The sequence below is a fragment of the Canis aureus genome, chromosome 2 (genome assembly GCF_053574225.1).
Source record: "Canis aureus isolate CA01 chromosome 2, VMU_Caureus_v.1.0, whole genome shotgun sequence".
NCBI lineage: Eukaryota > Metazoa > Chordata > Mammalia > Carnivora > Canidae > Canis > Canis aureus.
In genome coordinates this window covers 53,334,781-53,359,199 of record NC_135612.1, presented here as the reverse complement: position 1 = coordinate 53,359,199, position 24,419 = coordinate 53,334,781, and the positions used below count along the sequence as shown (strand labels likewise).

General features: G+C 52.1%; 1 protein-coding gene and 1 long non-coding RNA gene across 2 annotated transcripts in view; one reads left to right on the top strand and one right to left on the bottom strand.

Annotated features, from left to right (window-relative positions):
* Positions 1-24,419, bottom strand: part of LOC144297877 (uncharacterized) — a 73,395-nt gene extending 48,976 nt beyond the window's left edge. The window contains exons 1-2 of the long non-coding RNA XR_013364769.1: positions 21,693-24,419; positions 17,051-17,296 (exon numbers count right to left, since the gene is read on the bottom strand). This is a non-coding gene — a long non-coding RNA (uncharacterized LOC144297877). The remainder of the gene's footprint in view (positions 1-17,050; positions 17,297-21,692) is intronic.
* RHCG (Rh family C glycoprotein) lies at positions 54-23,240 on the top strand. The gene is made up of 11 exons (XM_077872014.1): positions 54-336; positions 8,573-8,759; positions 11,201-11,351; positions 14,763-14,910; positions 15,773-15,939; positions 17,470-17,607; positions 17,792-17,928; positions 18,243-18,367; positions 18,585-18,658; positions 21,864-21,956; positions 22,791-23,240. Exons 1-10 carry the CDS (start codon positions 150-152, stop codon positions 21,930-21,932), a joined length of 1,383 nt encoding a protein of 460 aa, XP_077728140.1. The 5' UTR covers positions 54-149; the 3' UTR covers positions 21,933-21,956; positions 22,791-23,240.

The window sequence follows — 24,419 nt, the reverse complement described above, 5'->3', positions numbered from 1 at the left end:
GGTTGGGCGAGCGCGCGGGCGCACCCGGGTCAGCTGTTCCGCCACCCGACGCGGCCGCCCCGCCCCTGCCCGGGTCTTATAAGCCTCCCCGGCCTGCGAGCGTCGGTCCGAAGTGCCCGCCGCCCTCCCTGGCCAGCGCCCCCCGCAGCATGGTCTGGAACACCAATCTCCGCTGGCGGCTGCCGGTCACCTGCCTGCTCCTGCAGGTGGCCCTGGTGGTCCTGTTCGGCGTGTTTGTGCGCTATGACATGGATGCCGATCCCCACTGGATCGACAAGAAGGAGGCTGAGAACTCCACCAGCGACATGGAGAATGAATTCTACTACCGCTACCCGAGTAAGTCTGGCCACCTCGCAGGCAGGTTCCCGGAGGCAGGTTCCGGGGCCGAGCCCTGCCTCACCGCGCACCTGCGGGGCCTGCTGCTCCTCGGGAACAGTGGGTGGGCCGGGCAGGGTGGAGGAGGCAGCTGCTCACAGCCCCCTGGCCCTCCCCACCCGGCCTCCCCACCTGGGCACCCGCCAGGCTCTGCAGAGCACGCTTGAGAAGTGGCCACATGTGCACCAACTCCTTTTCCCTGTGTTCAGGTAATAGGGAAAACTCACCAGGGGGAGCTCACTGGGGGTGCCATCAAAGGCCTCCAGCCTCCCTGGCATAGAGCCCTACTTGTCCTGAGTCCCATCTCAGTCACCAACCAGGGAGTGAACCCGGCTCCCTTGTCCAACTGTGCCCGTACTCTCCACAGAAGGGGGTAGGTCCCATGTCACAGGCTGCAGGATGGCTCGTTGACCTGCCAGTCCTGCTGTGTGGAGAGGCATGTGTGGGATGGTGGCACCCACCCCCTTCTGGCTTGGAGAGGAAGAACAACATCCTGAATTCTCTGGTGTCTGTGGTGCTGTGGTTAAGGGCATGGCTTTGGAATCGCCAGACCTCACTTCTGTCATGGTTCTGCCATTAACCAGGTGGGTGACCTTAGGCACGTGTCCACCTCACCAAGACTCCATTTCCACATCTGTCAAAGAGAGACAATAAGAGCACCTGCCTTAAAGGGCTGGGGTGAGGCTGGTGTGACACAGTGCCTGTCAAGCTCTGCCATGGTGCTGGCCATGGAGCCCTCACGTCCTAATGGAGCAATTACTGGAGAAGCACTAAAGCACAGATGCCCTAGGATTCAGGAGTTGGAAAAACTGGCTCAAGGTCACTCAGGTTGGCCCAACCTCCAGAGTCTTAGCCCAGGGCTCTTTCCATGCCCTTGCGCTTTCTGATTTTCCATGCCATATACCAGCAGCTGATGACATTCATTCCAATTGTTGGTGCTCACATGGTGGTGGACTGTTAGTCTCGGCAGGGACTCTAAAGCTTATCAGCAACAGCCACCTATGCCAACTAGCGTTCCCTAGACTCCCTCAGTAATGGGAGTCTTTACCTCCAGAAATAACATTTTACCTAGATCCAAACAAATAACTGCATACATTCAAGACGGCGACCTGCATGAATAAAGACAAGGGTGAGGGGGATGCCAACTCAGTGGGAGCCAGCCATATTAAATGGTTGCCAAAAAGCTAACCCAACACAGTCTACAATAAGAGAAATATGGTGCCTAGAAGGAGGGAAGTGACAGAAGGACAGTGTGCCTTGTGCTGGTTGAGACCACAGCCTCTACTGGGCTCCACTCAGGGTCATGTTTTAACAGATCTTAACAGCTGTAGCCTTAGAATTTATCTCCAAATCTGCCCTTCACGGACCCCTTTACTCTCCTTGGACTGACCCAGCAAATGAAGAGGCAGGCAAGCCTGAGGTCCTCCTTTGCCAGTTCCACTCCTTTGCTCTCGTTCTTGCTTATCTCTTAGCCATAAAGCCAGCCTCTCAGCAAAGCATGGGAGGCAAGGTCTTCCATGGGCTTCGATAATTAATAGGTTCTTTGATGAATCCAAATGATGGAAAGTCTCAAAGCCCTAAAATAATAGGAGCTCAGAACCTCCCCAAAGAGGGGTGCAGTCCTCACATCTCCTCAGTACCTATCCCCACTCCGTCCACATCCACCTTCATTTATTCAACAATCGCTTACCTATAGGGTGGCCATATAATTTCTCAATCAATGACACTTTTGAGAGTGATGAGGTGAGGGAGTTGTGCTAGTATTAATTTGCCAGGACACAGATGTAAATCATGACTCTTCCAACAGACCAAGATTTATGGCCACTCTGGATGTGCATCCTGGGTCTCTGACCCCAAAGGGCTCCCAGACTCATCGAGAGCATCCCCATACCCTGTCCTCAATGATGTCAGTTTCTCTAGGCAGAAGAGATCTGAGACAGCTTCCTGCAAGGAGGTGCAACAGTGAGGAGGGGGGAAGCAGGGCAGGCTGCTGGGAGTGGTGCAGAGTGGCCCAAGGGTAGGGTTTGCAAAAGGGAAAGAAGGGAGGTTGCTAAGGGGGATGAGACAGCCCCAGCCATGAAAGAGGGCTTGAGTTTCTCCTGCCATTTCCCCTATGGGTGCTAGGAAGCTCTTGGTCATCACATAGGAAGTGACAGAGAGGAGAGAAGTACAGGGAGAGACCCTTGGCCTCAGGATTCCTTGGCAAATAGTGGAACAATGTAAGATAGCAGGCATGTGTTCTCTCCTTTGACACCCCCACCACTCCACAAGGAGGGCACTGTTGGGACTTCCATTTTACAGACAAAGAGACTATGGCCAGAGAGGGGGAGTGGCTAGAAAACCAAAGAGCCAAAGTAGGACCCTGGGCTCCTAGACCTCTCTCCTTCATCCTGGCTCATCTTCCCCCTCTCCTCTTGCCAGATCCTTTTCAGGTCCACTTGGTCATTGTGGTTATGGTCAGGAGTTAGAGAGCACATAGCCTCTCGGCACAAGTGGGCTCCAGTGTGGCAATTCCCAGGGGCATGAGATGAGGTCAGACCCTTGTGGTACCTTCTGGGCTCTTGGGTCTTAGCTGTCAACATAATACCTGCATGGGCCCCATTCCTACCCAGGGGATTAGTGTAGCCTGCTGGGCATCTCTGGTTTCCAGAGGAGTCCAGCTCCGACTGGCTCAGGCTGGGGCTCAGAAAGGCCTTGGGACTGCTTCCCAGGCATGGGCCCCTTGGCAGGCAGCAGGCACAGAGCCAGCTGGGGACCTGCCCTGGCAGTGCCCTCAGAAGCCTGTGCTACAGGCACTGGCTGCTGAACACAGAGCTTCCTCATGGGCTGCTGCTCTGGGACCTATGTGGCTGTTGGCTGTGTGTGTGTGTGTGTGTGTGTGTGTGTGTTGGGGGGGCGGGGGTTGGCCCGAGGAGGAGGAGCCATTGGAGTCTAAGATCCTAAAACTTGGCAGAAGGAGGAACAGGACACCTTTCTAGGAGATGACCCAGGGCAGAGGATGCCATAGTTTCAACACCTGAAAGACTGTTTCGTGAGGCCACAGCAGCCCGGCTCACTCTGCAATCCTGGGAACTGCATCTCAGATTCAGCTCCATTTAATAAAGGACAAGCTCTCCCACAAGCAGAGAGCAATGTAACATGGACTTTGGAATTAAGCGGATCTGGGTCCATCACTTAAGTGGAGTGAGCCTCAGTGCTCATCCATGAAGTGGGAATGTTATTTAATGCACTGGCTTTCCAGGAAAATTGAAGATGGCAGGTGACTGGTGGGGAACATCTGGTGGCATGAAGTGAAGGGACAGTAAATGCTGGTGTCAAGTGTCCTCAGAGGGGAGTGAGTGCTCCAACACCGACGGTATGTGAGTGGAGGCCTAGCGTCTCTTTAGAGATAGGGCCAAAGAACCTCTCCCTGAATATTAGTTTCAACGATGATAGCCTTTAAATTCCTTTGTGCTCTCCCCACTTACAAGTGCTTTTTGCATGCTCTGTCAGGCAGGGCATTTCTTTCCATCTTGTGGTGTCAGAAGTGGAGGTTAGAGATTTGCCCAGGACTCTCAGCATTGTGTCAGGGGCACAGGCAGGGACTGGTTGAGCCATCCCACCCCACAGCCCACCTGCTTTCCCCCCCAGCCTCTGGCCTCTGTGCCATCGCCAGGAGACTGTGTGGTGATGGGGTGGTTCTGTGGTTGGCTCTGAGATGTGGGGGAGGTAGGCACAGAGCCTTGGGGGAGCAAGGGACTCAGCCAGGAGGCCTCAAAGAAAGTTTGGGCTGGGCTAGGCTGGACTACAGAAAAGCGGAAGGAGACAGCACCAGGCTGCACCAGGCAGGGCACCACTTTCTGTTCTGGTGCAGCAGGGTGGAGGAGGGTGCTGTGATCCAGCAGCATGGGAAACTTTGTCCTCAGATTTCAGAGATGAGGCTCCTTTCACTAGGGACCCATCCTGGAGTTAGGGGAGAGTGTGAGCTAGCAAGGGGTGAAGAGTGGAACAGCTATGCGCTGGTGCCTCCTGGTGGCAGCTTTCGTGGCTGCAAGCCGGCATGCCAGCCGCGCTCCATGATGGTGGTGATTGGGTCTCCAGGTTGAGAGGACAGATTCTGGGCAGAGCAGGGCTGCTTGTGTCACCCCAAGCTGGGGAAAGAGGGAGAAGGGGAGGTGTTTCATCAACTTCCACTGATCTACAACAAGTTGCCAACTCAGTGCAAAACACAGGGAGAGACTTGAAATTTCGAGAAAAAGAGAAATAGTGAATTGGTCGATTGCCAAAGAGGCAGGCCTATACCCAGGGCTGGATGAAGTCATTAAATGTGCACCACAAAGCTCTGGGGTGAGCACTACTCGAGCACAAGTACTATCCCCACTTTACAGAAAAAGAAACTGCAGATCAGAGAGATTATGTCCTTCCCAAAGGTCACACAATTGGGATCCTCAAACCATGACTACTAAACGCAGTTTAGGTAGCCCCAAACTTTATAAAACATTAATTAATCAAGTAGTAGGTTGGGGTTCTAAATTAGGACCAGTTTGGGAGATAAGCAGAAAGGGAGCAAGCGAAGGAACAAGGAGGTGCCCAAGGAGAGAGAAGCTGGTGTCTGTGGGCCTGAGGTGGGAGCAAGGGAGAAAGAAACACCCCCAGAGAGAGGCAAAGAGAGACGTCAGGACACCCGGGAGTTGTGGAGGTCAGAGAACTGGCGAGACAGGGCAGGCAGGGACCGTGCACTGAGAATGGGAGTCAGCCCTGAATTTTCAGATATGCCCCAGGAGGTACCCCCCACCCACCACACCCACCCTCAGCCCCTGCCCATATGGTTCCTTTCTGCCACCAAACTTCTGTGACACTCCTCTACCCAGGGGCTCCTCCCACCCCCTGCCAGCGCCTTGCCTTCCCTGTCCGGCCTGCTAGCTTCAAAGGCAGGCCAGCTCTCGACTGCTGTCTCCCCATCAGTGTGCCTACATTCTGAGTCACAGCTCCATCTGCGGGGCCTGCCCCGTCTCAGGTCCCCGCACCACCCCGCACAGCCAGCCTCCCTTCCTTCCACCTGCCCTGCCACCCCTCACGACTCCCCAACCCTCCCCACTGTGGTCCTCTGAACCCCAAAGCCAGCACTAGACCCAGCCCCCCCCTCTACAACCAGCTCCTAATTCCCTGCATCTATTAGCAGCAGCCCTGCCCTCCTGCCAGCTCCTATCCCCACTGCTTGGAACTGTAGTCTGAAAATGTCACCTCCCTCTTTCACACCTCTCCTCCAGTCTGCCACCCATCCGTTCTTCCCAAGAATAACCATAATGCCACGTATGGTGCTTCACACGCATTAGCTCAGATTCCCCCACAACAGTTGGAAACGTGATAAACCATAAAACGCGATAATGCACGAAAATCAGCTGCATGCATCGTGAAACCTACACTGAGCTGCTGTTTGTTCCTGCAAATTCGCACAGGCCTCCAGACAGCAGCTCAGGGCACCACACTGGGGTGAGACTCATGGCTCTCCTGCACCAGCTTGTATGCCCTCCACCCATACGTATCCTGCAGTGTGCCAGCGCCTCTCCCCTAAGCCACCTCCAGGTGGCCACTAGCCAAGGGGGCCATGGGGCGGGGTGGAGATGGGGGGACAGAAGGGGCAGCTGGGAACAGGCAAGGTTAGGGCCGCTGGAGCATAAGCACTGCTGCCCCCACCTTAGCCAGGCTATCTGCCCCCGTGGGCAGGAGGTGTCAGACTGGAGAGAACCTGCAGCCTCTCTTGCCCGTGAAATCCTACCTGGGGCTCATTGACTGCTGCTCAGCTGGCACCCTTGGGTACTGCTGAGGTGACAACAGTCATCATTCATTCACAGATCTTTACAGTCTCCAGGGCACTCTCACAGGTGCTGGGGACAATGGGGCCGAGGAAAACAGGCACAGCTTCGCCTTCTGGGCATTTACCACTCTAGCGGGCCAAACATACCCAACTGCAGACTGTAATAAGAACAAAAAAGGGGGCACCTGAGTGGCTCAGTGGTTGAGCGTCAGCCTTCGGCTCAGGTCATGATCCCGGGGTCCTGGAATCGAGTCCCGCATCAGGCTCCCCATGGGGAGCCTGCTTCTTCCTCTCCCTGTGACTCTGCCTTTCTCTATGTCTCTCATGAATAAATAAAAAATAAAATAAAAAGAACAAAAAGGAAGGAAGAGGGGGCTGGGAGGGGGAGAACCAACTTTAAACTAGAGAGTCCAGTAGGCCTCTGTGATGAGCTGACGCTTTGTTGAGAACTGCAGGAATAGAGGTCATTGGCTGTGCTGCAGGAGCAGCATCCCAGGCAGGGCAAGGCCACAGGCAGAGACCCTACAGTAAGGGTCAGTAACCACCTTTACAGCTCTCCTTGCATGCCACCTGCCCAATCCAGGATCCAGTTTGGAGCTAGGTATTGAACGTACTTGGCATATTTCTTTAGCTCCTTTTAACCTGGAATGTTTCTGCAGCCTTTCTTTGTCTTCCACGACATTGACATTTTTCAAGAAGACAGCCTCACCACCCCCCTCCTTTCTAACAGTCTGTTAGACGTTTTACTGTTTGGTGCTTCCTCGTGAGTAGATGGGGCTAATGCCTGCTGGGCTGGAAGACCATACAGGTGATACGTCTTCTTCAGAGTATCACATCTGAAGGCCCGTGATACCCACCTGTCTCTCATTGGTGACGTTAATTTTGATCACCCAGTGAAGATGTAGTCCTGTTTCTCCACTCCATAATTTCTGGGTTTTTTTTTTTTTCAATCCCTTGCAACTCACATCTAAGGGAGACTCTTGAAAACAATGCAAATGTTCTGCTCTTCATCAAAATTTCTCCCTGGATTTAGCACCCACTGATGGAATCTTTACTGTGAAAATCACGATTTTCCAACCTCAGTGCTCATTCCACATTTAACTGTCTGGCCCTCAGCATTCTGTTCCAAGCAAGAGCCCTCCCCATGATCTCATTTATTTCCTATTCTGAGTTCCTATTTCGTAATGCTTTTAATTCATTACAGTACATAATTTTGGTGCTCAAATCGTCCCAGATTTGGGCAGTGGGAAACCTTCAATCTGGCTCCTGTGGCATCTGTAGTTCCTCTTACGGCCTTATATTTTTGTAACTGTTTCCTAAAGCACTTGGCTATTATTTTCTGGGACTCTAGAATTTGTAGAAAAGTTCAGAATTAGGGCAGCGCAGGTGGCTCAGTGGTTTAGTGCTGCCTTCGGCCCAGGGCCTGATCCTGGAGGCCCCGGATCGAGTCCCACGTCAGGCTCCCTGCACGGAGCCCGCTTCTCCCTCTGCCTGTGTCTCTGCCTCTCTCTCTCTCTGTGTCTCATGAATAAATAAAATCTTAAAAAAAAAAAACAAAACTCAGAGTTAGCCTATGCCTAAGTAACAATAAATAAAAATAAAGCAACAGTAAATAATGACACTTGTCCATTTTGAGCAAGTGGGACAGACACTGCTAGGTGGTTTACCCACACATCCACATTTAATCTCTGCAGGCTTTGTGAGAAAGTATTACAGAAGGCACTAAGACCTAAGGATGTTACCTGACTTTCCAGAGTCATCTGCCAGATGGAGGAACTAGGATCCAAATTCGGGTCTCGTGGTGCAAGAAAGTGCACTTGCTGGGGGTGGAGGTGGAATGTGACATTCGTGGGTTGAGGGAGGTGATCAACTCATGTGCTTGGCCCCTCAGGGACTCAGGCCCAGATGAGACTAACTTCTCTGTACTAAAAAAATGGAGTTGAGGAGCAAGGCTGCAGAGAGTCTGGGTTCTAGGCCCTAGATTCTAGGTGTGAGCCGCAGCCCGGCCCCAATTTCAAATGCCCAGCTGCCCACCTCCACCCTGGGTGAGGGTGGAGAGAGGAGGCTGTCATCTCCTGAGGGAGCGCTCAGGCATTTGTTGGCATCAGAACAAGCGGTCTAAAGTGTGGGGGATTCACCTCGGTCCCCCCAGCCCAGCCCCCTCCAGAGGTCCTTAGGACAAGATAGGGGTAGTGGCTGTTCTATGGCCAGCAGAACTATTCATTGACTGCACCTAGCCCCGGGATCCAGATGCAGGCAGAGGTGGGGAGGGGGCTCCGGAGGCAACCTGGGGGGTCGGTGGCCCCGGAAGACAGAGGCACTGCGCCAGGCAGCGCTGGCCCAGACCCAGGGCGAGGGAGGGCTAGGTCACCGAGACCCCGGACTGCGCTCTCCCCACAGGCTTCCAAGATGTGCACGTGATGATCTTCGTGGGCTTCGGCTTCCTCATGACTTTCCTGCAGCGCTACGGTTACAGCTCCGTGGGCTTCAACTTCCTGCTGGCAGCCTTCGGCATCCAGTGGGCGCTGCTCCTGCAGGGCTGGTTCCACTCCTACTACCGGGGCTACATTCGCGTGGGCGTGGAAAAGTGAGCGGGGGCGGGGCCGGGGCCGAGGGGGCGGGGCCGGGCCGGGCCGGAGGCTGGGGGGCGGGGAAGGGGTGGAGTGGGGCTAGGGTGAGAGGCGGGCCCCGAGGCCCGGGGCGGGGTCTGGAGGCGGGGCGGATGTGCAAATGAACACTCCTTAGCCTGCTGGATGTGTTTAGAAAAAGAGAAAACCACGTTCAACGTGCAAACCCCTGCTGTCACTTAGAGGGCACCCACCGGGGATCATAGACCAGGTGTCTGAAACGTAAAACATTTGCCAAATACTTGCCAGATATTACTTCACACAAGCCAATCAGTGAAGCCATGACTTAAGAGAAACTGAAACTGAAAAAAAAACAGTTGACTAGATAGAAGATGTGTTAGAACCAATAAGTCAGTCTTTTGTATGTAAGATCTTTGACATGCATATCACCATGCAGTTCAAAACACACAAGAAAGTCTCAGTCTCAAAGCCCGAGACCTAAAGTATGGAAACACCTGGGATATCCTTGTCACCCAAGCAAAAGAGCTGTGGCTAAATGAAAAACAAAAGTATACGACTTTTTAAAAATTGTCAAAGGGAATTATCATACACTTATGAGCTGGTGAGTTTTTGGTGAATCAGTTATTTGGCAAGTTGGTCACTTGACAAATTGAGTTTTGGCAAATTGGCTTTCAGGGAATTGATTTTCAGCCACTGAGCTGGAGCCAATTCTTGTGCTAAGGCCTGGATGATCCGGTTGTCCCCAGACCCTCCTCCTGGCTTCTGCCCTGCTGAAAAGTACCCCAGGTCCCACCTGTAGGGGGATGCCCTGTGCAGGCTCTCCCCGAGCCTCTGGGGACCTCCTGAGATGTGACAGGCAAACCTCTATCTCCTGGCAGCTGATGGCCCAAAGTACGGGCCTCTCCCTCTCTTTCTGAGGTCACCTCTGTCAGATGGTCTTCTGGCTACAGTCATGGGAACATGAGCAAATAACTCAGCCTCTCTAGTAAGCCTCTCTGTTCCAACCCTATCATGTGGCTAGTAATAGTACCTGTCCCCTCGGGTTTGGGTATGGCACAGGAAGGCATATGCAGTACTGAACAAGGGTATTTCAGTGCCTGGCACTTAGTAACTGCCATGATTCATTCAGCAGCAAACAAGGCTCATAGTGGAGGAGATGTTCCAATGAATATCCTCATCTTGGGAGGGACCCCGACAGAGCAGCCCCCATTCTACACCCTGGCCCTACAATTAGCTGGCTTCTCACCTCTCGCTCCTGATTCTCTCTCTCTCTCTCTCTCTTTCACACACACACACACACACACACACACACACACACACCTTTCAGCATGGGGCAAGGGGCCCTTCCTCTGGATGTGAATGGGTTGAGAAAGTAGCCTCTACTGTCCCTACACACCTTGCCCCACTTCCATGAACGACTCTCATGACTCTGTCTTGGAATCCAGGACAGCTTTGCTACTGGCTGAGCCCAAGAAGGACTGGATTAGGCAGGCCTTCCATGTGGATGGAACCAGGGTCTCATCTGGCTACATGACATCTACCTGGATGTCTGCCTCTTCATCAACCCTCTGCTGCCCAGCTGGGCTTTCAGGGTCCAGACTTTTTTTTTTTAATAATAAATTTATTTTTTATTGGTGTTCAATTTGCCAACATACAGAATAACATCCAGTGCTCAAACCATCAAGTGCCCCCCTCAGTGCAAGTCACCCATTCACCCCCACCCCCCACTCTCCTCCCCTTCCACCACCCCTTCAGGGTCCAGACTTAAGGAGAACCAAGATGCTCCTCTACCTCTGTTCTCTCTGTTGGTCTACCTACCCCCTTCTACCCAGCCCCCAGCTCCCTACTTCCTGCAGAAGGGCCTCTCTCTCTCTTCCCTGGACACAGAACCTCTCTCCTAGGTAAGGTGAAGAGGAGGTCATGAGAGCTCAAACCCAAGCAGGGGCCTGGTAGCCAGCAGGAGAGGTGTGTATAGAGTGAGAGATAAGGGTCTGGAGGCGGAGACCACATCTGCATGGAAGAATCGAGGAAGATTTCCTGAAAGAGGAGGGAGTCAGAAGAGGTTCTGGAAGAGCATATAGAGGATGGAGGACAGGGCAAGCCCCCAAATATGGGGGCATGTTCCATAACAGCAGCCAGACGACCTAGGTGCCCTGAACACAAGCTACCTGCAAGGAGCACTGGGATGGGGGCCATGGAGGAAGGGTATGGCATCTGGTATGGTCACTGCTGTGCTGGCCCTTTCATGTGCTATTTCTTTTCATTCCTAGAGTAGCTTTAAGATGTGATATGCTCATGATCACACCATGAAACTGAGTCTCAGAAAGGTTAAGCCATGAGCCCAAATTCACAGACGACGAACGTCCAGATTCAACCTGGGGACTTGGAGTGCCACTTTTTGCTGTTGCCTCAGCACCTCCCCTGACCTGTCTCCCCACAGCCTCATCAATGCGGACTTCTGCGTGGGCTCTGTCTGTGTGGCCTTCGGGGCAGTTCTGGGCAAAGTCAGCCCTGTTCAGCTACTCATCATGACTCTCTTCCAAGTGACCCTCTTTTCGGTGAATGAGTTTATCCTCCTCAATCTGCTAGAGGTGAGCAGGGCTCAGAACTGGGTGGGGGGATACTTGGGGTAACAGCAGGGAAGGAAAGAAAGAGGGCTTGGGAGGCATGTGAGCTGGATTCAATTCAACCTTGGCCAGTCACTTAACTTTGTGAGCCTCAGTCTCCTCATCTCTAAAGGGAGAGTGATGACACTTATTGGACAGGGATGGTGGTCCACCCAGCAAATCAGTCCAACACCTGGGCAAAGCAGCGGTTCCTCCTATAGTGGTTTTCTCCCTCCTTTCTCTTTCCTGCATATAGGATGGAAAGAATGTGTGTTCCCGCACCTGCTCTTGAGCACACACACACCTCATTCCCAGACTGCTCTGCCAAGAGAAGGATCCAGTGTATTTTTTTTTTTTTGGATCCAGTGTATTGGGGGGGGGGAGCACATCTGTAAGGGAAGATCTGTAAGGGAATGGCCACAGTGAACATGTACAGCTGCATAGGTTGCACACTGCACAACTCCAGAGATGACATTCACATGGACTATGGCAGGAATCATTCCCCTGGAATTTGGCCAATTCAATGGCCCAAGTAAGGGGCACCTTAGACCTCTGACTCTAGCTCAGATACATCTTTGGCACCTTTGCAGGATGCCACCCATTCAGGGACTTCATCCATTTCTTAGCCCCCAACTCCTCTACATTTGGATTCTGCCTGGAATATTCCCACCCCCCACAAGGAGTAGAAGTGTTGTTTTTTTTTTTTTTTTTTTTTTTTTTTTAGGTCACACTACATTCAGTCATTCATTTTGCCATTTTCTTCAGCTACCAGACTGGCCCAAACCACCATATCTCATCCTCCTAACTCATCTCCCTATCTTCATCCTTGCCCCACTCACTACCTCAGGCCAATCTCCATGGAGGCCTGTCAATAATGCATGTAAGACCATTCTCCTGATTAAAACCCTCCAGTGGTTTTAAAATTTTACTTCGAGTAAAATCCAAATTTGCTATAAATCCTCACATGTTCTGCCCCTAGCCTTTCCTTCCAAGCTTATAATCTACTCTCTCCTCATCTTTCTGTGCTTTGGCCACACACTGCTGTCTGCTCCTCAACACATCAAGCTTGGTTCCACCCCTGGGCTTTTGCATTTGCTACTCCCTTTGCTTGTAATGCTCATCCCTCACTTGTTTTCATTACTGAGGTCTCAGATGGAATATCACCTCTTCAGAGAGGCCCTCCCAGATTCTCCCCCCACCCCACAGTGTTGCCCTCTATCTTACTGGCCCCCCCTACCCCTAGTCACTCTCTCTCACATTGACTTGGTTTATTTTCTTTGTAATGTTTCTCTTTCTCCAATAAACTTGATCTGTCCAGACCATCTGTATCCCCAGCACCTAGTTCAATGCCTAATAAGTGATCAACAAATATTTGTCAAGTAAATGCATTTTAGAGTCTGACTGCATGGCAGGTAATGCTCCAGGCACTGTGATACAGAGGTGGGCAGGCCTCTCACTTAGACTCCAAGGAGCTCGCAATCTAGTGAGGGAGCCAGGAAGTAAATAGACAGTAACCATGCAGTGTGATAAGGAGTGGGGTCAGATCTCTGTGGCATAGAGGGAGGATCCCTGAATCAGCAGGGCAAGTCAGGGAGGCTTTCTGGAGAAAGATATGTCAAAGCTAGAAGTCAAGTGGGAAATAACCAGGTGAAAGAGTATGGCAGAGGGAACAGTGAGTGCATAGGCTTTGAGGGAGGCCCACTGTGAAAGGTCTCTGGTCTCTGGTGGCTCCACCTGGCTGGAGGAGGAGGGAGCAGGAAAGGCTTGGAGGGATAATGAGGGGGGAGCATGGATCATCAAGACTCCTGGAGATGGCATTAAATAGTCTCAACTTTTGTCATTGGGAGCTATGGAAGGTTTCAGACAGGGGAGCAGCACGGTCAGACACATGTAATGGAAATGCTGCTTTGGCTGTGGTGAGGAGAACAGCTGGGAGCAGAGAGCCCAGTTAGGAGGCTGTCCTTGTCACCCTGTGAGAGATAATGGGACAGGGACTGGGGTAGTACAAGGAGATGGTGGTAGTTCGACAGATATAAAGAAGCTGAGCACACTGGCCTTGGGGTCTGGCTGGCGTGGGAGGTGTGGAGAAGAAAGAAGCTAGTGGGGCCAATGGGCATTATCTGAAATAGGCTGATAATGTAGTATCTTGGACCTGAGTGAAGAGGCCCTCAAAAATCCTCTCAGCTTGCTACATAAATTCTTTCCATGCACGACAGCCTTTGGGCCTGTCTCTGTGCCAAGTCAAAATACAACAATCACTGCTGACATGTAAGGAGCACTTGCCTTTGCCTGGGCCCTGCTCTGAATGAGTCACATGGCTGATCTCATGCATCCTCATCTCTGAGATAGGCGCAATCATTACTCCCACTTTACAAAAGAGGAAGCTGAGGTTAAAGGGCTTACCCCAGGTCCCACAGCCAGTAGAGGCACCTGCCAGGCTGGTAACCAGGGAACCCAGCTCCATCAACCACTAACTCCACAACTAGCTGTGTGACCCTGGACAACATGCTTACCTCTCTGGCAGGATTTCCCCAACTAAAGTAAAGGAGCGAGTGTGATTCTGATTAGAGTTTCCCCCGAGATTGGTATGGAGTGGGGAGGAAGAAGATGCTATAAAGAGGGGAGGTGGGGACATGGGAAGGAAGGCCAGGTCAACCAAGCACCTGCAGGGTACTAGGCGCTCACCAGGTGCTTTACACGAGTTTAGTTTCACCATCCAGACAGCCCTGCTAAGTCACTGCAATCTCCCCCACTTTGTGAATGAGGTACTTGAGGCATAGAAGGGACAGAGGAGGAAGAAACCAATCTGTCTGCTCTGACTGCAGGGGACAGAGGGGAGGAGTGTGGAGATGGGGTAGGCGGGTGGGGGTAGGACAGCTGGGAGGTGTAGGGCAAGAACTGTAGCAGGATGCTGGGGAGATGAGGAGTGACAGTGTAGATGGCATGATGCTGGGTTGGGAGTGGTTGGGGGGGAAGAAATGTGGAGAGGAGAGGCCCGGAAGGAAGGGAAGGGCTCCCAGGAATTAAGATATGGTGGAAGTTAGTGGCTGACAAGCCAGGTAGGGGGCGGCCCTGGGTTTTAGCTCTGCTTCTCCTCTTCCCACTCTGTGATGGAGCATCCAAGCCGGATTTCCCCATCTAGGCGCAATGCCATCTGCTGGGTGAAGATGCTCTGGTGTTTTGCCGACAGGTTCACAGCCTGGGCTCAGGGATCCCCACTTTCTCCCCTTCCCAACCAATTGGTCTGTGGGGGTCCTGGGCTTCTGGAGTCAGAGACAGATGGAGTTGTGTGTGTGTGTGTGTGTGTGTGTGTGTGTGTGTGTTTCATGGGGGAGGGGAAAGAAAGTACCAATAGAGGGGAGGGAGAGAAGAGCCTGACAAATCCCTGTACCCCAGGTGAAGGATGCAGGGGGCTCTATGACTATCCACACATTTGGCGCCTACTTTGGGCTCACAGTGACCTGGATCCTCTACCGACCCGGCCTACATCAGAGCAAGGAGAGGCAGAGCTCTGTGTACCACTCGGACCTCTTTGCCATGATTGGTGAGAGCTGCTATAATGATTGAGGGCCACCTTGATGGGTGAAGATGGCCATGATGGATAAGGGCCATCATGATGCCTGAGGGTTGCCATGCTGGGTGAGGACCTTTATGATGGGTGAGGATCACCATGAGGAGTGAGACCCACCATAATGGGTGAGGGTCTCCATGAGGAGTTCAGGCTGCCATAATTACACCTGATCCCCACATGGTCTGGTGGGTGGAAGGCAGTTCCCTTTGAGGAAAGGGCAGAGAGTGTTGCCTGTATACACCTTGAGGATCCCAGATGTTTGTCCCTTTTTCCTATGGGGCTGGAAGAAGTTGGTCTCTCATCCTGTTTTCCCTAGCATCCCACAAAGCAGACGAAGTGGTAACCAGGAACAGGTCACTCCATCCCCTAGGCTAGTATAAGGTGTGAATTCCTACTTTCTATGTCCGTTCATTCCAGAGAATACATATCAACCACCCACTCTGGTCTCCTAAAACCCAGCCTTGCCTTCAAGGAGCTCTTCACAGGGTGATGGCAGAGATGGCAATGTTACCAGATAATCTCCCTGCAGTAGGGAAAAAGATCCTCCCTCAGGGTGCCATGGGAGTAGGGTGGGAGGCATTTAGCCCAGTTATGGGGCCAGGGTAGACTTTCTGGAGCAGAGTAGAGGGCCAAGTGGAAGTTAGGTAATAATAAGTAAGGCGAGGAGGATGTTCTGGGAAGACTCCACAGCATGAGTAAAGCTGCAGGGGTGTGAAACTGCTGGGGCGTGTGAGTCATAATGACATCTCTGGAACTAAGGACAGGATGTCTGCCTGAGCTCTGTGGGTCCCATCTAACACCTCCTGGGCCCACGGGCCCTGTCTGGTCTGGCCAGGCACCCTCTTCCTGTGGATGTACTGGCCCAGCTTCAACTCAGCTGTGTCCAATCACGGAGACGCCCAGCACCGAGCTGCCATCAACACCTACTGCTCCTTGGCAGCCTGCGTGCTCACCTCAGTGGCACTATCTAGTGCCTTGCACAAGAAAGGCAAGCTGGACATGGTGAGCAGTGGGGGGTACCCTGGAGAGCTCTGGGGGAAGGTGTGAGTATGACCTGAGCCCACTGGGCACTGATCATCAGGCTCTACCAGCAACTCTGTGAGGCAGACAGCATCAGGATTATCACACCCATCCTACAGATGAAAAAACTGAGTTTTGGAGAGAAATTATTTGGTCAGATTCCATAGCTAGTTTTTGGCAGAGCCTAGAGCCAGATTCCCAGATTCTGTGACACTCGTTGCCCTGGATAAGTGGCTCTTCCTTCTCATTTTCCTTCTCCCCACCTCGGGTGCTGACACCTCTTCTGGGCTGAGCACCCCATCAGACCTGCCCAGTAGGGTTGTCAGGGGCACTTCCCCTCTGCCAGGCTTTGGATCCTCCAAACATTGGCCCTCAGACTTCCTTTTTTTTTTTTTTAAGACTTTATTTATTTATTCACGAGAGACATAGAGAGAGAGAGGCAGAGACACAGGCAGAGGGGAAGCAGGCTCCAGGCAGGGAGCCCAACACGGGACTTGATCCTGGGTCTCCAGAATCACACCCTGGGCGAAGGTGGCGCTAAACTGCTGAGCCACCCGGGCTTCCTGCCCCTCAGCCTTCCTAAAGCTGCCTTCACCTGCCCCGTGCCATATACTCAGAAAGGGAACTCCTTTGATGCCCGTCCACTCCCCTGGGGAGGTTTATAGGGGGGTATGGTTTCACAGTGTCCTCCCTCTCACACCATTTGGACAGATTGTTCTGTCACTAGTGGGGAGGGGCCAAGCCCCATAGGTGTTGATAGATTTTTCTATAAAAAGAAGACCACCTCTATATTTCATAGTCTGACACTAGCTTCTTGACACGGGTATATGTGTGCTGGAACACTGCCAGGAGTACCTGTTATTCCACGATGCTCCCATGAGCCCCTCGATGCACTGGACACTCACCACACAGAGAGGTAGGGACACACGCATCAGGGGGAAGAGAATCAGACACACGCTGACAAGGACACAGAACAGATTCAAGGTCAGGGGCTCTGGCTCCGCACAGACCTGAATCAGGATACCTCTCTGCCTCTTGCTAGATGTGTGGTTTCCCTTCTCTCCTCTGCAAACATCCAGAGAACTGTTCTTACCTCCTGGGCTTTTGTAGAAATGTACTGATATCATTCCCATGGCAGGCAGCATAGCACCTGGTGCCGGTAGGGCCTCAGAGAAAGTCAGCTGGTCCTGTTGTATGTCCACAGATGTCAGCGCGGGCGTTTCTGCACGTAGGCCCCACAGGTCCTGACGTCAGCATATATGCGTGTAGGGACCGTCAGACGTGCACGCCTGAGCATACAGATAGAGAGGGAACGTGCAGACATGCCAAGAGGGCTCACCTGCAAGGACACAAGTACATTGATTTGTGCCCATGGGAAATGGCCAGACTGCTGGTGCAGCACACATGTGCACATATGCACCCGCACACACACACACACACACACACACACACTGAGTGTGCTGGGCTCTGGGAGAGGACTGAGCCCCAGCCCACCCTGCCTGCCCCACCCAGGTGCATATCCAGAATGCCACGCTTGCAGGAGGGGTGGCCGTGGGGACGGCGGCTGAAATGATGCTCATGCCTTATGGCTCCCTCATCGTTGGCTTCATCTGCGGCATTGTCTCCACCCTGGGTTTTGTGTACCTGACGGTGAGGGGCCCAGGTCAGGGGCTGAGGGCTGGAGAATCCGGGGGCCTCTATGTTCCTGACAGGAGGTGGGGGGCTCCCTAGGGAAGGGGCTGGAGGCTGGAGAATCCTGGGGCTCCATGTATTTGCTTCCCCCACACCCTTGCCACAGCCCAGGGCCTGAGCAATACCTGTCTCTCCTATCCAGCCATTCCTGGAGTCCCGGCTGCGGGTCCAGGACACATGTGGCATTCACAACCTGCATGGCATCCCCGGCATCATCGGCGCTATCGTAGGTGCTGTGACAGCATCCTGTGCCAACACTGATGTGTATGGAGTAAATGGGTAAGTATGGAGGAGGTGCAGGGGAGCCTGAGCTCCCTCTGTCCTTCATTCCTCCTTCCCGCTGCTCCTCTGGGGTCCAACAGAGTGTCTCTATCCCTAACCTTCCCCAATCTGAACCACTGTCCATGGGCCTCTCTCCCCAACCTCTGTTCTTCCTCAAGCGTCTTAGGGACCATCTGATCTGTCCACTGCACATGGGAAGGTTCAGGGCCAGGGTTTATGGAGCCTTGGTGCCTACCCACATTTGTGGGGCGACTGCAAGTGGTTTCTTGGCCTCTCTGTGGAGCCCTGACCTATCCCGATCTCCACCCCAGGCTTACCCAAGCCTTTGGCTTTGATGGATTCAAGACTAACCGGACCCCAAGCATGCAGGGCAAGTTTCAGGCTGCTGGACTCTTTGTGTCCCTGGCCATGGCCCTGGTGGGCGGCATCATCGTGGGTGAGTGGAAGTGGCTGGGCCAGAGAAGGTGGGGCTGCTATGGGTTGGGCACCCAAGAGCATGTACCAGATGTCAGATCAGAGCTCCCAGGAATCCTCTGTACTTGTGGCTGGAGGACTGGGTTGTGTGTGTGTGGTGCTTCCTAGCTAACGGGAAAGGGCTGGGTAGGCTGAGAGGAAGGGGTTCCTGACCTCGTACAACTCCCAACTCTGTCTAGGGATTATTTTGAAATTACCGTTCTGGGGACAACCTGCTGATGAGAACTGCTTTGAGGATGCAATCTACTGGGAGGTGAGTTCCAGGGACTTGCTCATCTGCACAAAGGGAGATATGGAATTCTCCACAGACCCTGCCCATTTCAGCCGGGCTGCTAAGGGACTAGAAGCTGAGGGTTGGGAACAGAGCCTGCATCACCCTGCTCCTCCATCCAGAGGCTGTGTCTCCTGGGAGCTGAAGGCTTTATTCTAGAGCAATAATTCCCCAAGTGTGGTCCCCTGTGCTCCCCGGCAGCAGCATCCGAGAACTTATTAGGAATACAGATTCTTGAGTCTCGCCCAGATCTCCTGAATCCCAAATTCAGGAGTGGGCCCCGGCACTATGGTTCAACAAGCCCTCCACGTGTCTCTGATGAAAACCACACCTACCTCTGAGAACCATGGCCCTTCCCTGTGCGTTGAAATCACCTGGGAAGCCTTAAAGACACTCCAAGCCCAGGCCTCAGCCACAAGAGGCTTGGAGTTCATTGGTCTGGGATTAGGGCCTGGACATTACAAATTTTTTTAAAAGCTTCTCCAGGTAAGTCCAATATGTAGCCCAGGTTAAGAACCACGATGTGGTGTTCAGCTTCAGACTTCATAAGAACCACCTGGAGACCTTGTAAAAATGCAGCTTCCCAGGCACCCAGAATTTCAATTTAGTCATCAGTTCCCAGATGATTCTGGTCTAGAAACGGGGTTCTGTGACATTCCATTGCTTTAAGCATCCAGAGAAGTATCAGTACAGAAACCCAACTTGAGAACCATTGTTCTAGAAGCAGAAAGTAGTAGGGTGTCACAGAACTCTGTTTCTTTTTAACTTTTTTAAAAAAAAGATTGTATTTATTTGAGAGAGAGAGTGAGAGAGAGCACAAGCAGGAGGGAGAAGCAGACTCCTCGCTGAGCAGAGAACCCAATGAGGGACTTGATCCCAGGAGCTCGGGATCATGACCTGAACCAAAGGCAGGTGCTTAACCGACTGAGCTGCCCAAGTGCCCCTGTTTCCTTAAAAATATGCCCCAATTTGGGTTTTCTGTGACTTCAGGCAGGCCTCCCTTCTGAGGAATCATTGTTAGAGATGTTTACCTGCGTTAGATGGTGCGGGGTGACAGCTATCTGCACTTCCTTCTCCTCATGACCTCATGACCTCACCTATGTCTGTGGCCCCATGACAAAGATCTGTCCGTTGCTGCCTTTCATATGGCTATTTTTTAAACTACACCAGAAGTTTTCCAAGTAATTTTCACTGATTGGTTCAACTACAAACCAATTTCATGTTCATAACTAATAATGCTTTTGAATTCATTCACTTTAAATTATCTTTTTATTATAAAATAAGTAGAAGCCCATTAAGAGAAATCTGGAAATAGGGAAAAAAATAGAAAGAAATCCCATCACCCTCATTTAAGGACTACTAATATTTTGGGTATATGTCCTTCTAGTCTTTTTTTTTTTTTTTAATCCAACCAGATTGGGATGCCTACGTGGCTCAGTGGTTGAGCATCTCCCTTCAGTTCAGGTTGTGATCCTGGGGTTCTGGGATTGAGTCTCACATCAGGCTTCTCACAGGATGCCTGCTTTTCCCTCTGCCTGTGTCTCTCATGAATAAATAAATATTAAAAAAATAATCTGCCCAGATTTTTCTTACACAGCAGAGAGTATTTGCCCAATTTGGGATCCTGCTGTCTATTATATAATATTCTATGTTATTACATTCTTAATAAACTTTCTTCTTTTTAGCAGCATTTTCATCCCATATTTACAGCCAGAATTTAAACTATTTTAAACACCACAATTAGAAATCACATGGCTGGGGATCCCTGGGTGGCTCAGCAGTTTAGTGCCTGCTTTTGGCCCAGGGCACGATCCTGGAGTCCCGGGATCGAGTCTCGCATCAGGCCCCTGGCATGGAACCTGCTTCTCCCTCTGCCTGTGTCTCTGCCTCTCTATGTCTATGATGAATAAATAAAATCTTTAAAAAAAAAAAAAGAAAAACATTGCTAAAAAGAAAAAAAGAAAGAAATCACATGGCTCTAACACTAATGAAATAAATAAACTAAAAAAATCTTACCAATTCCCATACACAGAAGTTCACTCGTGGTTCTGTTTTGATCTTTATCATTTATTCTAAGTTCACACCTTCTATCTGCTGAATACCATTCAGTGGTGCTTGATTTGGAGATCTAATTCTGTGTCAGTGGAAGTGAGCCACCATCAGGTCATCCCCTCAGCCCCTGGAACTGGGTGGTTTACCTGGGAGATGAGGTGGCTTTCCAGAGGACAGAATGAGACAGATGTCCCCCAGGACCTCAGATGAGGTATAGATATGGATATAGAAATAGATATATAAAAAAAAGAAATAGATATAGATATAGGTATATATACACACATATATGTATGTTATTATTATATACATATATGTATACATATATGTATACATATACATACGTATACATATGTATATATACGTATAATAAATTAAATGTGTGTATATGTATGTATATATATGTGTGTGTATATATGTATATATAATTTATTTATTCATGAGAAAGAGAAAGGCAGGCACAGGCAGAGGGAGAAGCAGGCTCCACGCAAGGAGCCTGATGCAGGACTTGATCCGGAGACTCCAGGATCATGCCCTGAGCCAAAGGCAGACATTCAACCCCTGAGCCACCCAGGTGTCCCAAGATGAGGTCTTTAAGATCAAATCTAAGCCTTGAAGCCAAGACAAGGCTGATCCACCCCATCCCCACTCCAGTTACCCATCCATTTCCGGCGTCCCCTAGGTCTCACCCCACCTCACTTTTGGACCTGCCTACAGTGGGAGTTTGCCATGCTGCCTCTCCCTGGCACACTACTACTCATCTTTCAAAAGTGGGTTCAGCACAACCGGAATCTCCCTCCCCCCAGGCGTGTTAGGAGCCCCTTGTGTGCATTTACAGATCGTACTGTCACCGTGCTCATCACCTGAATGCTTTTCCATTGCTCTAAGTGGGACAAGGACCCTGTCTCGTCCTCGCAGTGCCCCAGCACCCTGGACAGTGGCTAACCCGGTGTAGGGGACACGATACCTGTGTAAAAGACGGCCCTGCTCTTCGGCATGCGATCTGCACAATGATCACAAGGTGGCGCTCGCCACACACCATACGCTGCTCCAGTCTTGCCCAGGCTGTTCTAGTTCTACCAGGGACACCCGCCTGGCCTGGGACAAAGTCCTTGGAGCTGCCGTCCTCTCTCTGCAGATGCCTGAGGAGCCGAAAAGCACGGTCTTACATCCTGAGGACTCTACCCTCAAGCCCTCAGAACCTTAAATTCCCGGGGCAGGTGAGAAGCAGGTGAGCACAGGCAGATTGTCCCCAGGGGGTGGGGCGGGCCAGCTCTAAGAACTGGATGCCACCACCAAAAGGGCAAAAAGAAAGCATAAGACATGAGGATGTGAGTTTCCACCCCTCCTGCCTGGATTGGAGTGGGCACACAAGGGTTGGTGGCCTCAGGATCAGATTCCTTGCAAGCCTAGCAGGCACACGAATATGTGGATGGCACTCTGACCAGGAAGGAATGTATAGGTCACCTGGCTACACACTTGGCTTTGCTGCTTACTGGTTGTGACTTTGAGGATCTCCTCACCCAGAGACAGAGCCCCAATTTCCAGTGGAAATGACAGTTCTGGCTCTATCCACCCAATCAGCTCAGGCTAGTTCTTCCTTCCTTTTCTACCTCCTTTCTTCTTCCCATCAGCTCACATTTCTTTGCTCCTCTGTGGAATGCACCAAGCCCTTTCTTGTGCCTTTGCATCTAACCCTCCAGAGAGCTCCACATGACAGGTGCAACTATTTTCCTCTTTCTAAGTGAGAAAATTAAGGCTCAGAGAAGTTCAGCCTCTTTGAGTCCACACAGTACACGTGGAGAAACTGGGGTCCTTGCAGGTCATTACCATTGCCTCAGTAGCACTATTTGATCCCCTTGGGGGCCAGAGCTTGGAAAGAGCTGTGTCTGGGGCAAAAGGCTGAGTGATATGGCAGGAGAGGATGTCAGGATTTAAGGATAGAGAAGAGCAAGGCTGTGATCACTTGCCTCTAAAGCCCACCCTGTCCTGAAAAGGTAAAGGTGCCCAACGATCTATAGCAGGACCCTACAATGGCCCGCTACTCTTGGCTTTCTCCCTGCAGGCTCCACAGACTGTCCTGGTGCTCCCAAAGGAGCGGTGCTGACCAAGCTGGGGACACAAGAGCAAGGCGAGCAGCACCCTACCTGATGGCCTGGCCCAGGGTTCCTCCCTTCCCTTCCCCTTCATCCCAGGGGGCCTGCCTGAGAATGGAGAAGGAAGAGTTATAGACAAAATGGGCATCCAAGCCAGGTTCTGGCTGCAAGGAGGCCTGCCATCAGTGGTCTTGGTGGCCACATCTTGAGGAAAGCAGGCAGGAGAGGGACTGGGAGCTGGCAGTGGATCCGGGCCCTCCTAGGAGACAACTCAGAGGCCAGCCACCAACTGCTGGGCTCTTCCACTCCCTGCCTGCCCCTCAGCCAGCACCTCCCTTGCTCCCTGGGTCCCCCAGACCACTCTGTGCCACGCAGACGGCAGCCTCCATGAATAAATGTCCTTGGTGTTCTTTGTAGAATGGGTATGAATGCTCCAGCAGGGCCAATCTGAGGGAGAAAAGGACCCAAGAGGCCTGGCCTCCTGCCGCAGTCCTGACCTCCTACACCAAGCTGCCACCCACAATGCAAGGAAAATCATCCCGGCCTGAAGAGGAAGAATTTGGGGTGCTGGAGGCTGCCCCAGCTTGGTGCCCCCTGCCAGGCTCAGTTTTTGGGCTGGGGTCTCTCTCCAAGGCCCTTCCTTACTTCACATCAACCATCCCAGAAACACACCCATTGTGAAAACTGTGCCCTTCATTTGACCCTGTCCCATTACAAGGGCACTCAGGCAGGGTGGGAGAATGAGGGGAAGGCTCCTTTGAGCCAATGGCTCTACCCCAACCCTGCCCTCCTTCCTCCCTGCCAAGCAAGCCTTCCCTCCCTCCACAGCAGTTTAGGTCTCCCCACTTCCTACCGCCAGCCACCACCCTGGTCAGAGTAACACACACTTCGTACCCTTAGGGGGTTTACAGTGTAGCTCACAGGACCAACCAGACACCGAGCATCCACCCTAAACCCTGACCGCCATTCAATGCCCAGGGGGGTTCCCAAAGCGGGTCACCTGAGCAGGGTTTTGGAGGCTGAATAGGAGTTTACCAGAAGGATGGCACAGGGACAGCCCAGGCAAAGACCCAGAGATGGGAACCAACATAGCGAGCTTTGCTATGGCTAGCAGAGCCGTGAGGCCAAAGTGTGCCAGCTGGCAGACACGCAGCAGAATCCAGATCCTTTGTGGAGCAAAGACTCCAGGGAAGAAGGGGTGAGGGGAGAGGGAGGAGGTCTCTCTTGCCTCCAAATCCGCCCTCCCCGCCCCCCTCACAATTCACACATACATACACACACTCAGGCCTTCATTCTCCGTGCCGGAGGGGGGGGAGGAGGGAGCTGAAATGCAACCTATTCATGTTCCCGCGATGTAACACCCCTCATTTTCCATGCTGGGTAAAGACAAAAACCCTTTACAACCTGTTTCTGGAACTTGTCAGCAGCTGCCAAGAGGAGCATGTTAATTAAACGTCGGCAAAGATGGAAGCTGGAGGCGCCGGCTCTAATTGGACAGTTTGCTTCACCGGATTGAAAAACATTGTGACAAAGGAGGAGGTGCGCGGCGGCGCGGCAGGGGTGCGGCGTGGCGAGGAGCGGAGCGGCGGCTTTCATTT